Source organism: Lontra canadensis, unplaced genomic scaffold, assembly GCF_010015895.1.
Source record: "Lontra canadensis isolate GAN:19392208 unplaced genomic scaffold, GSC_riverotter_1.0 scaffold66, whole genome shotgun sequence".
In the NCBI taxonomy this organism is placed as follows: Eukaryota; Metazoa; Chordata; class Mammalia; order Carnivora; family Mustelidae; genus Lontra; species Lontra canadensis.
In genome coordinates, this window is record NW_022631060.1 from 7,583,686 (window position 1) to 7,596,333 (window position 12,648).

Here is a 12,648-nt window from a genome sequence, read left to right on the forward strand (position 1 = left end):
CCCACCAGTCCTTTCAATAGCTCAACCACAGTCTCGTCCCTCAGTCACCACAGGCAGATGCAAACACTTTTGGGGGCGGGGGTAGGGGGGCACTTGATGAAAAGATCCCCGAAGTTGGGACCTGCCAGGAAGTAGTGGAGTCAGACTTCACGTGGTGGAGACCTGCTGTTCTATAAGAAGGAAAACACCAAACCCTTGACGAAAGGAAAACTGAGTTTCGTGGGGGGCAATTCTGCATCCGGACCTACACTCGGGATCGGACAGCTACTCTTCATTTGGTTTTGGCGGATGAGCTCCTTCTGCTTCTCCGCGGCTCTAATGGAGTTACTTTTTGGAGTTGGCGCCGAACCCAAACAAACCGATGATGTCCATCATCGCCCGTCTCAGGTGCTTCCCAAAGCGATGCGAGTCCTTCCGCGCAAAGACAAAAGACAAAAACGCACATTACAACATCGAAATCCCTATGCTGGAGACTTGAACCTGACTCAGAGGACAAATGTTCCTTTTGGCTAGTTCTCTGAGCTTTGGGTGAGCGCCTGAATCATGAAGTGACACGTTCCGGAGAAACGCTGCGGGTTCAAAGAGGTGGAACCATTTCTAAGTTTGCGCGGATGTGGTCTTGATATAAGGCTTCCCCTAATGTCAACACGTTACGCAAAGCGCGATAAATAAATGAATTCCAATCCTCTCTGCTAACGGCGAACTTGGCCGTGCTTTCAGGTGATCCGCAATGTGGAAAGGCAGAAAAAAAACCAGGATTCAAGTGTGCCACGCTTGGAAGGAGGTCACACGTTCCACTCCCACAGAACACCACAGACCCTGCATCATCTTATTATTTTTTAAAGATTTCATTTATTTATTTGAGAGAGAGAGAGAGCAAGTGAGAGCGAGCTCAAGCAGGGGGATGGACAGAGGAGAAGCAGGTTCTGCACGGAGCAGGGAGCCCGGTGTGGGACCCGATCCCGGGACCCCATGGTCATGACCTGAGCCGAAGGCAGCCGCTTTACCAACTGAGCCACCCAGGCGCCCCCCCCATCATCTTGTACTCGTCCTCCTTCACACGTGCACGCTGACCTCCATCTACCCTCTGATATCAGGGTCTGAGAGTCGCGCGGGCCACACGGGCACTCCCACGTTAGGGTTTAAAGCCAGCCCTATAGGCAAAGACAAATATTTGCCACCAAAGAAGATCATTTCTTTAGAATTACTTTAAAGAGGGGAGCCTGGGTGTCTCGGCGGGTAAGTGTCAGCCTTCAGCTCAGGTCATGATCTCAGGGTCCTGGGATCCAGCCCCGTGTCCAGCTCTCCGCTCAGTGGGGAGCCTGCTTCTCCCCTCTCCCGCTGTCCCTCCACAGCCTCCACTCATGCATGCACACGGCCTCACTCGCTCGCTCTCAAATAAAATCTCAAAAAATAATAACAATAAAATAAAATTAGGTAAAAGAGTTTAAAAATTCTTTTATCTCAAAATGTCCAAACCGAGTAAAAAAGCATGTCGTTAAACTGCTACTTCCTGTCAAATTAAGGAAGAACATGTCTGTCAAGTTAAAAAGAAAATGGCAAAAATATGCCTTTAGGAAAGGCAACTTGGTTTTGTACTTACGGTCTCGGGGCTGGAGAACTTGGAAGATACGTGGAAACTGATGAGGTTCTCTCCCACGAGGATGTAGGACACGCCATAACCATCGTCAGCGACCTACAGAACCAGGTAAGCTGACGTTTAACCTCGGGGAAGGAGACGATGAGGAAACGGGACTGTCTCACATTCCACATACAAGACAGCATAAGCCCCTGCACTAATCATCTGCAGAATTCCTGGTGGGGCGGGGAGGGACCCACAAGGTACCAAGGAGTGCTCAGGGTCCAGGAAGACCCCAAGCTGAGGCGGGCAGGCACGGCCGGTCCCCGGGCATGCAGCTCCGTGCCCACCTACCCTCGGGCACTTACCGGCCCGAAGCCCCCTCCGCTGGACACGTACTCCGGGTTCCTCTCCAAATCAAACAGCTCCACCTGCTGCTGCGGAGTCTGGCTGGTCGATAACCTCCACGGCTCAGATAAGACCTGCAGCGTCAAACAAGGACATTCTCTAATGACACCTTTCCCAGCGCCGTCCTCCTCTGTCCCTGCACAGCAGCCCCAGCGGGAGACAGAGAAAGGCTCGCTGGGACCCCGGGTGGTCTCAGACGCAGGAGGTCTGCGTCCCGGAAGGCCTCTTGCTGGCTCAGGCCAGTCCATGTGCAGAGAGGGCGTCTGGACCGGGGGGCCGACACCCCCCCCAAAAAAGGGGGCGGACACACGAACTAAGACTTGGGAAGGGGGCCGTGCTGGGCTGAAGCTAATTTTCAGGAATTTTTTCAAGCTGCTTGTTCAACACAGCATTATTACAAGTTAAATTTCACACCTTTAAAAGTAAATAAACTGTATTAAAAACAAGACTAATAAATACTCGCTCCTCATGTCCTAGTTACCTGTGTGCACCTTACTATGGTCCGAGCTTGAGGTCACTTACATCAAGGAGGCCGGGAGGGTACGTGTGACGCACAGCGTTCCCCAGGGGCTGAAGGGACACGGCACTAAGGTCACAACTTGGACGGGACACTGTGATGACAGCGGAGCCCCAGGACCCATTTGGGGGAGGCCACTTCCCACTGGCGAGGCAGCCCTGACTTTGTCCCGGCTTAGCCAGCAAGCTGGGAGAGCTGCCACCGGCTGTGGCAACTGACCTCCTTCAGGAAAGGGGACTCCACGGCCAGGTATTTGGACACCACGTAAAGACAGAAGAGGTGGCGGTCGATCCCGGAGCCAGTCATCGCCAGGCGGTACATATGCTGGTGCTTCTCAGAGGCGATCTTGAACAATTTGAGCCTCTGCTCAACCTGAGTAAAGGGGCGGGACAGTCACGCCGCGCGGGACGGACCCCACAGGCTCCAAGACGCACGTGAGGGGCCCTTCTCCGCAGGGGCCCGATGGCACCATTAAAGCAGGCAGGAGGGACGTGCCAGAGCAGAAGCCCCCCTCCCCAGATTCATGCTGCTGATGGGGCCACCTGAGGGAAAGCCGGAGCCCCGAGCCTGTGCGGGGACCTTGGGTATGGGCAGCGGGCTCCGCTGACCCCAGGTAGAAGGTTCTATGGCATGGTTCCAGGCTTCTCACCCACACCCCAGCTCCTTGGATTGTCCCACTGCACCAACTCCCCTGCCTCCCCGTGCTCCGTGAGGTTCTAGACTCCTAGGGAGTCCATGCGGATTAACGCTAACCTCTCTGCGCGTGTCCTGACCACGTTCAGCTCCCCTGAAAGGCAGCGGGGAGAGAAGCTGAATACGACACCCCCAGAGAAGGCGTGTGCGGGGTCTCGGCGGCCTGGCGCCACCTTACCGTCTGGGTGGGGTCCACCATGGCGAGCACGAAGTCGCATGACTCCATGGTACAGGAACGCACGGTCTCTGTCCTCCCCTCTCGGAAGAGCCGGGTCATGGAGGCCTCGTACGTGAGGCAGAATTTGCCCATGTCCTGGGAGAGGAAAAGTACTTTAATGCAAGGCAGGGCCCGCTGATGGACTCTAACGCACAAGAAGGGATGGGTTACAGTCAGCTTTAGCTTTTAGTCATTATCAGTCTTCACACGGGGTTGTGCAGCAGGCAGATGGAGACGTCATTAGCTTTGGAAAGGCCCGGGGGTGGGGGGGGGGTCAGTTTCTGGGTAGCCCAGGGTCCATTTCCAGATGCAACAGATGCCACGGCACAATTTCCTGAGCTTCACACACCTATCCGAGTGCAGACACACTTATGGAAGGAAGACATGGCAAGGAGATGGCCATGCAACAGTTGGAAATTATTAAAAGACACAAGGTGTTGGCAGGAAATGTTCCACCATGTTTAGATGACAATGAGGATGACCCGGGAGAGAAGAGACAGGTCAGGAGCAGTGTCCCCCCAGCAGGAGAGCAGGTGGCCAGCTGCCCCAATGGACAGGAAGGGAAATGAAACAGAAGGGGTAGCCGTGGGGGGGAGCGGTCAGGAGGTCTCTTTGGAATGCTCTCACATTCCTGCTGAACCAAGAAGGCGGCTCGGCCTGCTGAGGCTGGAGAAGCAGCGAGGGCCTGGGAGCTGGAGAGAAGGTGTGAGGAACAGGCGTGGAGGGGCACAGAGAGGGCTGCCCAGGGGGCTGGCAGAGCCAGAGCTCGGTATTTTTAAGTGGAGAAATCAGTCTGAATCCAGCCACACCAGCCTCTTGGGTGCGGGGCAGAGCAGTCCATGCCCAGTGAGGGGTGGGGAGCCAGATAGGCAGAGGCCCCGTAGGGTCTAGGGACTATAAGGGGGACAGGAGGACAGAAGAGGCAGCACCTGAAGCTGAGACCCTGCAGGTGACGGGAGGACAGGTCAGCGGGGGCTCCAGGGAGAAGCAACAGGAGGAGCAGGACAGGGTCCGAGAAGCACACGGCGTCCCGTGCATGCACTGTGGGAGGGAAACCCCTGCAGACGCCCCTGGCGGCCGGGCCCGCCCCGAGACGCCAGGTTTCCCGTCTGGACGGGAAAGTGACCACGGCAGTCTGTGGACCCAAGTCGTTCCTGCGGACAACGCCTCTCGGCGTCCGGGCCCCACTGACCCCAAGGAGACAGAGGACACCCTGCCACCAGCGGACACCGTGAAGCAAAACCCAGTGCCAGAGTCAAGGCTGAAGTCCCTGGCGAGCGGGCCATGCCTGTGAGTGGCCTTCGGGGCTCTGTCCCTCCCCCAGTCCTGCCTGTAAAGTGACGAGGCCAGCAGGCCACGGGGTGAGGAACACAGGCCAGGAGGTCTGCGACCAGCTGCCGCTCATTGCCGTCCACCTGCGGTGCCCCCCGCGGGAGCCTCCGCGCTGCCCCTGACACCTGGCGCAGGAGCCGCTGACTCACCGCACTTCTTCCACACACCAGTCATTACCTTTGCCTGGAGTGGGCTCCAAGAGGGGCTCTACCTCCTCATTCTACTCTAAGCGGAGTAAGAATAAGAACAGAGCAGGTAAGCAAGGGCCCAGGTCGGTCATCAAATATGCCTGGGAGGATTCACAGGGGCACATGACAAGGCGGGAGGGAGGGGAGAGGAGGAGCTATAGGAAAAAGTAGGAATCTGGCATTTAGGCATTCCATGAACGTTAGCTTAGGATCTCGGATGCACTGGTTTATGCGAGGTCCACTCTCCAACACCAAACTTTAACTGTGTCAGCAGTCAGCATGGTCATGCAGGATACCCACGGTTTTGTAAACGATCGTCTGGAAACCTCGGCAAATGCACTGCATGTTAGTGTGCTCGGGCCCCCCGAGAGCCAAGCAGCCCCACTCCACCTGCTGCAACCAGCCGCCATCCGGAGATCACCTCCAGTTTCTAACGAGCTGGATCAAAAAGACATGGTCGGTGGGAATGCGGACATGCATGGTGTGAGAACACAAACCTGTCACACCCTGGGATGGCTGCCCCGGGGCTCAGGGTTCAGGCTGGTGGCACCTGGGGGAATTTTTCACTTCTAGTTTCTAAATGAAAAACAAACATGACCCAAAAGCAGGAAGCGAATGGCTGTGGACTAAAATTAAGACCTCTGCCAAGTGTCTTCACTCAATCGGTCGTGACTTATTTACCGATGTCTATCTACTCCTCCGTGGCTAGCGCATTCCTGGCACTGGGGACTGATCATGTTTCTGCCCTCAAGGGGCAAAGGTTCTAACAGAAGAAGTGGGGATACAGGATATTACACAGTGACGGGGCATCAAACAGGAACAAGGCAGGGTGACAGAAGAGCGAGGGGGCAGAAGCCATTTTAAACAGGAGATGGGGTACTTGAGCAGAGACCTAACCAACCACACCTCAATCTGGGACACAGCAACCACTGAAGGAGAGCAAGTGCAAAGGCCCTGAGGTATCAAAGAGCTGGACATATCTGAGCACAGCGTAAAGGCCAGTGCGGCAAAAGCTGAGTGAATGAGACCAGGTGTGTTATGACAGGAGGTTGGAAGAGCAGACAGGGTTCAGACCAATGGTCACTAACCTTTGAAACATGTTAACTCGGAAGGGAAAAATAGATACATTTTAATTTCTACTAACCTCAAACTGAAATACAGCAAGTAGAAGCACAGCCAACAAACCACAGTAATTATCAACAGAGTGGTGACTTTGGAGAGAAAATCATAGCTATTTGCACAACAAATTATGTTTGCTGCAGATGTCCCAAAATACCATCTATGCTTATCACGACTTCAAAATTACAGTAGTCATTAGCTCTGCCACCCCAAATTTAGCGCATAATTACACTTACTGTGCTATAAATTTACATTTAATATTCTGATGTGCATTTTTATTAACTGATTATCTCCGTAACCCTATGTAGTTCCTTTCATGCTTTATACACATTATGCTGAGATGGGATCCCCAAGGCTTTCCCAAACTTCCTGCAAGGTCCAGGGCACAGCGAAGGGTTAGAAGCCTGGAACGGAGACCCCCCCCCCCCCAAGACACACAGGACATCTGCATTTACACAGAGCCAAGGGAAGGCTCTGCAGCTCCAAGCTGGGCCAGGAAGGGTCAGAACCACAGCTCCACAGAGTCGTGTCCCTAACACGGCTGGTCTTCAACGGGGCCTGCACTTAAGAACTTCTGCATGGAAAGATCTGCCTTATATTTTTCATGGGTCGTACGTGGCACCTGCTCAGTCCACTCGAAATGCCCACGGACCATTCGTCTGACTGAATGCTAAGCAAACGTCCTCTGTGAACGCTCAAATGACATGTGATATACAGACGTACAAGACAGCATTCTTCTGTTTTTTGTTTTTTTCAATTATTAACAATACAACACCATTCTTAGCTCAGCTTAGCTCAAGGGCCACATGAAAACAGGTGAAGGGCGGGAAGTGGGCCGTGGGCCCGAGTTTGCAGATCACCATAGTAAAGAAATAAAACTTTCACATGGTGCCAATGGTCAAGTGTGTTCACAGAACACACCACAGACACATTTAACGGACACACAACCGTCCGCTGTACAAAAACACGATAATCTAACATTTCACACTGATAACCCTTTCGACAGATTCAAACTTTTACCGAGGGGCCTGGTGCAGCTCATCTCTGCGAACCGGACCTTAGAGAGTACAGTTCTCGAGGAAGAATTTGCCAGGTTAGGGTCATGCACATTTCCCGCTGGAAGAGCCTCGCTGCCGCACGCGCTCTTCCCTCTCTAAACTGCCCCTGTACAAGCACGGACTTGAAAGGCCTTTGCAAATCGCAGAGGCAAACATGCAGTCTTACTTACGCTGCATTTACGGGCTTCCTAGCAAGACTAAATTTACGTACATTCCCCAACAATTTGTAGTTTTCTGCTCTCGTGAACCACTACCCCCTGCTGACTCCATCTGCCTACTAGGCTGTTTATTTGCTTCCCAAAAGGAACCCCTTGGCCCATTTTTCCAAGCCCATTCACTCACCAACCCATACCCTCCCAGCGATGTTAAATCCTGCCTCTATCCCAGAGAAGTGGCCAGGACTGCACCTTGCTCATTACTAAACTCTTCTAATTTCTACATTTTAGGCTTTGAAAGAAACAGTGTCCACCTCATTACTTATTTTTCAGAACGTTACTGGTTATTCTTAGACATCACATCTTCTAAATGAACTTGAAAATCAATCACTCGAGCTCCCTTTGGAAAATCACCTCCAGACCTCGGACGGTGTCGACACTGGACGTGTGAACTGGGCACACTCGCCTCTGCGGGGTCGAGATTTTCCAGCCAAAAGCACAGCCTTGTCTTCCTTTTGGAGACTGTCTCTGCCTTCCTCCCCAAAAGTCCCAGCTGCTTTACCAACGTGTGCCTGGACCCCAGACTCCTGTCCCTGGTTCCCATTCCCCCGGCCTGTTGTACTTTCTACTTGGCCAAGTGCTGGACAAGGAAGATACTGTCTTCATAGAATTCTGCACCGGGCTCCTTCCTGCGCACACTCCTTCATCACAAAAGCTTCTCTGCCGCCTCCATTCCCATCAGAAGATGTACTGATCCCCCTCCTGCCCAGTCATCCCATCAGCTGTGCTCACTGTACTTATGGAAAGGCCTTTGAGGATGCTGGACATGCTAGAGTGGAGCCTCATCCTTTCCTTAATGGGGCTACTCACCCAATCACCCTTCAAGCCACACGTTGGCTACTGATCCGCGACGCTACTTATCACAATAGGGAAACAGCTCCCCTTACTTAGAGCCGTTATCGGGAATGCACGCCAAGTTTTTAATGTCTTTCTAGCATTTGTCGAGAGGACTGTCCTTTTTCTTCTCTGATCCAAATAATAATTTAATCTGTCTCTGGGTTTATTAATACCAAACCATGCCCCTGGCCACTGGCCCCATAAGCTGCTGCTTTTACACATTTCCTGCACTGCTGGATTCTTGTTGCTAATATCTTATTTAGGTTTTCTGCACGTTCGTTCATGAGCAAAACTGGTCTACAGCTCTTTCTCGCCATCCCTCCAATTAAGACACGAGCTCCAGAACCAGCCTGCCCGGATCCAAGTTCAGCCATGCCACTGCGAGCGGCGGGTCTCAGGCAAGGGAGTTCTCCTGCTCGTGCGAGAGGCAGAGATCAGCAAGGCCTTCCCCAGCAGCTCTAAGGACTAACGAGCCCCCGCGAGGCACTCCGCACCTGCTGGGCAGCTCCATCCAGCTCCGGATCATGCCCAGGGTACCCTCGTCCTAACAACGAAGCTGCTTCTGAGCAGGATCCCGCTACCGGGCAGGCCTCCGACTTTGGACTTTCATCATGGGGACTGACCTCCTCCTGGTTTTTTACCCTGTCTCGGGTCAGCTTCACTAACTTCTGTCGCTGCAGAAAATCATTTCGAGATGTGCAAGTGTATTACCATGGAGCCTGGCGTCCCCTTATGAAACTCTGTGTCTGAGGCAGCGCCTCCTTTTATCGCCCGAACGCGGTGCATCCCCGTGCTCAGTAGTCTTTAAGGTCAAGCTTGCTAATTCCAAGATTCAGCTCCTCTATCTGGCTACTGGGTCTGTAAGTCCCTTGCTCCTTCAGACAAAGCGCTCCTTCGACGACGGCCCTTTCTGCCCCATGGCTCTGCGAGCACACACTTAAGTGAGTGTGTTCCTCAGGGCAAGGAAGTTTCGTGACTTGATCATCTTTGTGAACAACTACCGTAGAGTCAGCTGGAACTCGGTCTCTGGCCTAACTTCTCCCGGTCTCTCTGATTTCGATGTTACCTCTTCCGCTGTCCTGCATCTGCGTCTTTTCTAGACCTGCCCCACACCCACCAAGAGGGGTTCTGCTCACCGCATCCCACCCCGCCTGCGGCTGGCCCCCGGGACAGGCGTCCGGCCTTCCCCAGCCCCGGGGCACGCGGCTCCTGGCAGGTGCTCAGACCGAGTGCTCGCCACAGAGCCCCGGCTCGTACCTTGTAATGAGCCAGCTGGAGCGCAAGCTGGACGAAGGCATCCGGGCTGGTCTGGCATTTCTTGATCAGCCCTTTACCAAAGGTGTGGAATGGGAATGAGTGGAAATCCACGTCATTTGCCAGAATGCTGGCGCTGTTCAGGGAAGTCTCTATCACCTCTTGACACTAGAGGAAAAAGGAGAAAGAGATGTGAGCCCAGGCTGCTGACATTCCTCGCAGAGATGAGATGTTCGTGCAGCCAACAGAGCTGTTGCTTGAACGGACACACGTCGCATCTTCTTCCCGGTCCTCCCCGGAAGCGTCATCCCGGAGCCGCAGTCCGGGAACGACAGGCCCCCCACCGCTCGCCCAGGAGTGCCGGGGGAACCCGAGCAGGAGGAACGCCTGTGGGGGACTGTGTCTGCGCACGACCCCACAGGGCATTCCGCACAGTCCAGAGTTTAGTTTTGTGAAATCCACTGTGGCAACCCAGCTCCCAATTTTAAAAAAACGAATGGGACACGGTACGACCACGCCATGGAGATGAGCTCCCAAGCCACGGAAGGACGCGGGAGGAGCCCTAAATGCACGAGACTAAGGCAAAGAAGCCGGTCTGCAGAGGCCGAGTTCCAGGATTCCACGAACGGGACACTGTGGACGAGGCCAACTAGGGCGACTGTGACAAGACCTCTGGGTGCCAGGGGCATGGGGGCGGGGGACAGGGAGGAACCGGCAACGCCCACATCTGGGGCCATGAAACTGCTCAGCGTGAGGCTGTGCGCGGACACTGGTCGTCGTACATCCGCGCAAAGGCCAAGAATGCACTAGGCCAACACTGACCCCGTGTCAGGGATGGGCGCATGTGTGCTAGGTCGGGGGAGGTGGGCAGGAGGGATTTCTCTGGACTTCTTGATCCATTGTGCTGGGAAAACTAAAACTGCTTGAGAAAGTTAAACCTACAGAAACATTTTAAATACCCGGGGACCGACTTGGTCAGGTACAAGGACCCCAAGCCCATGCACCTTGGCAGTGGGGACACTGCTCTGAGGAGCTCACGCCGGCCCCTGGGGACGCAGGACGGAAGGCCCGGCTGAGACGGCAGCCCCACGTGTGGCATTTTCTACTTCGAGAAGTGCTTCTTGGGCCCCAGGAATGCCTGCTTGGATTGGATGGGCAGAAATGTGGTATTTCCGCCCCTATACTTCCTTCCCCAAAATGCTTCCTTTTATCGAGTGGCCTCTGTATGAAAATCTTTGAGAGAAACAGAAATAGTAAGTTAGTGATCTCACAGTATTTCTACCCCAAAGGAAGTGACTTTGGTTTTTCCTTGTTCACTGTGCTATCCAGCCAAATGTGAGCTGGAAATCTCGCCGACAATCTTTGCCAGAACGTGAAACAGAACCACTTCCTGGGGCCGGAGGCAGTAGGAGCTGTGGCAAGCAGCCCTACGGCCCGTGTGTGGACCCAAGTCTGTGTCTGTGGCCTCCAGCTGAGCTGGTGCCCACTCAGCAAGGACGCGGCGGGGGGGGGGTGCTGGGCTGTGACCGTTTCCGTTCATCTCCGCCCCAGGTCATTGGGACTCACTTCCTCCGGGATGTCCCACTGCAGCCGGGTGGGGTATGGAATGTTCGGGTTGGTGTCGCCCTTGCAGTGCCCATCCTCTGCGTAGCCCAGCTGAAAGCAGTCCGTGGCCAGGACATACTGTCGCAAATGAAGATACATGCGTTGGTCAGGGAAGAGGAGTACGGTGAACCCTGTTACCTAGAGCATCTTGGAGACAACCCCCAGGGGAGACAGACCCTCGTTCTTCACAGAGATGTAATGAAGACAGCAGGAGTGCCTCCCGGGGTGTGCCAGCAGGATGCCCGTTTGCACCTGACCCCCTCCACGCAGCCACCCAACAGGAAAGTTATTTCCATTCCAGAGGGGAGAGAAATGGACGTGCGGAGGCTCTCCGGCTTGTGGGCTGGCAAGCAGCTCAGCCAGGACTCCAGCACATGCAGAGCCCGCTTCCAGGGCCCAGGTGCCCGCTGGGGGCGACCCCTCCCATCCCCCAAATCTTTACGGAAAGCCCGGAAGGCAGGCCCCATTATTCCCAACTGCGTAAAAATGAGGAGGCCGAGCCACACTGGGAGGAAGCCGTGTGCCCCAGTCCACACTCGCCATGAGCCAGGCTCCGGGCACAGCTGGGGCCTTCTCTTGCCCCTGGTGAGGACACCCACACTGATGAACTCAGTTGTATTTACTGAGCAGCTACTATGAGCCAGCAACTCTCTAAGCACCAGTGAGAGAATGGGAAACAAAACAGACCAGAATTTCTGCTTTTCCTCAGGACCTTAAACCTGGCCATCTGACCTCCCCAGTCTCCCCCAGGGTGCACACACGACAAATGAAAACAGGCATTCGCCTAAGACGTGTGCACGAACGTTTCCCAGGGGCAGTGCTTACAGTCGCTGGAGTGTGGACACAACCCATGCAACAGCCAGAACAGACAGTCCGAGACAGAAAGTAGATCTGTGGTTGCCTGGCGGGGGCAGGGAGAGGAGCAGGAGTTCCCTTTGTGGGGAAACATCCTAAAAGTAGATGGCGGTGTTGGTGGTATGACCACCTGGTAAATACCCAAAACCCAGCGAATTGTGTACTTTAAGAAGATGAATTTGATGGTATGTCAATTTTGTCTCCACAAATAATAATAAAAAGATTTTCTAAAAAAAGGAATCCCTGCACTCGGGGAGCTTACATCCTAGTGGGGGAGGCAAACACACACACACACACACAACAAAACCCGACCCCAAGTCTGGCTGGGGGCACTGCCGGGTGTGAGGGGTCGGGGCTCCAGCACGGGGGCGGTGTGGTCGGCGTCCACGCAGATCCGAGCAAGCGAAGGGGCCAGCCTACTTGTGTCTGAGCCGCTCCACATCAGAGACCCCAGAGAGCCCAACACATGGAAGTTTTAGAAATATGTGGGCGGCAAGCAGGATCCATTTCTGACCAGATCTGCTCTTGACCGCCTCGCCACGGGCAGACCGGCTCCCGGGCCTCTGGGACAAGAGAGTGTGTGGGTTCCCATCCCTGCAGGGAGCTCCTGGGGTCCACGTCCGGTCCCTGGAGCCCCAGGCCATTCCGTCTGCTGGCAGGAACCCGAGTGACCGCCTTGGGCTGTCCATGCAATCTCTTTACCCTTCTCTCCTCCAAGAGCACTTAAAATAGAAGACGGCCTTGTCAACACGCAGATTTCTCCACCTGGCT

General features: G+C 54.4%; 1 protein-coding gene across 2 annotated transcripts in view; it reads right to left on the reverse strand.

Annotated features, from left to right (window-relative positions):
* Window positions 1–222: 222 nt before the first annotated feature.
* CPT1A (carnitine palmitoyltransferase 1A) overlaps window positions 223–12,648 on the reverse strand; it is a 47,463-nt gene continuing 35,037 nt past the window's right edge. For both annotated transcript variants that reach the window (XM_032879697.1, XM_032879696.1), the window contains exons 13-19: window positions 10,984–11,100; window positions 9,421–9,585; window positions 3,376–3,510; window positions 2,724–2,876; window positions 1,948–2,061; window positions 1,604–1,696; window positions 223–411 (exon numbers count right to left, since the gene is read on the reverse strand). In XM_032879697.1, coding sequence (XP_032735588.1) covers window positions 325–411; window positions 1,604–1,696; window positions 1,948–2,061; window positions 2,724–2,876; window positions 3,376–3,510; window positions 9,421–9,585; window positions 10,984–11,100 — 864 coding nt within the window. In that variant the 3' untranslated portion in view covers window positions 223–324. The remainder of the gene's footprint in view (window positions 412–1,603; window positions 1,697–1,947; window positions 2,062–2,723; window positions 2,877–3,375; window positions 3,511–9,420; window positions 9,586–10,983; window positions 11,101–12,648) is intronic.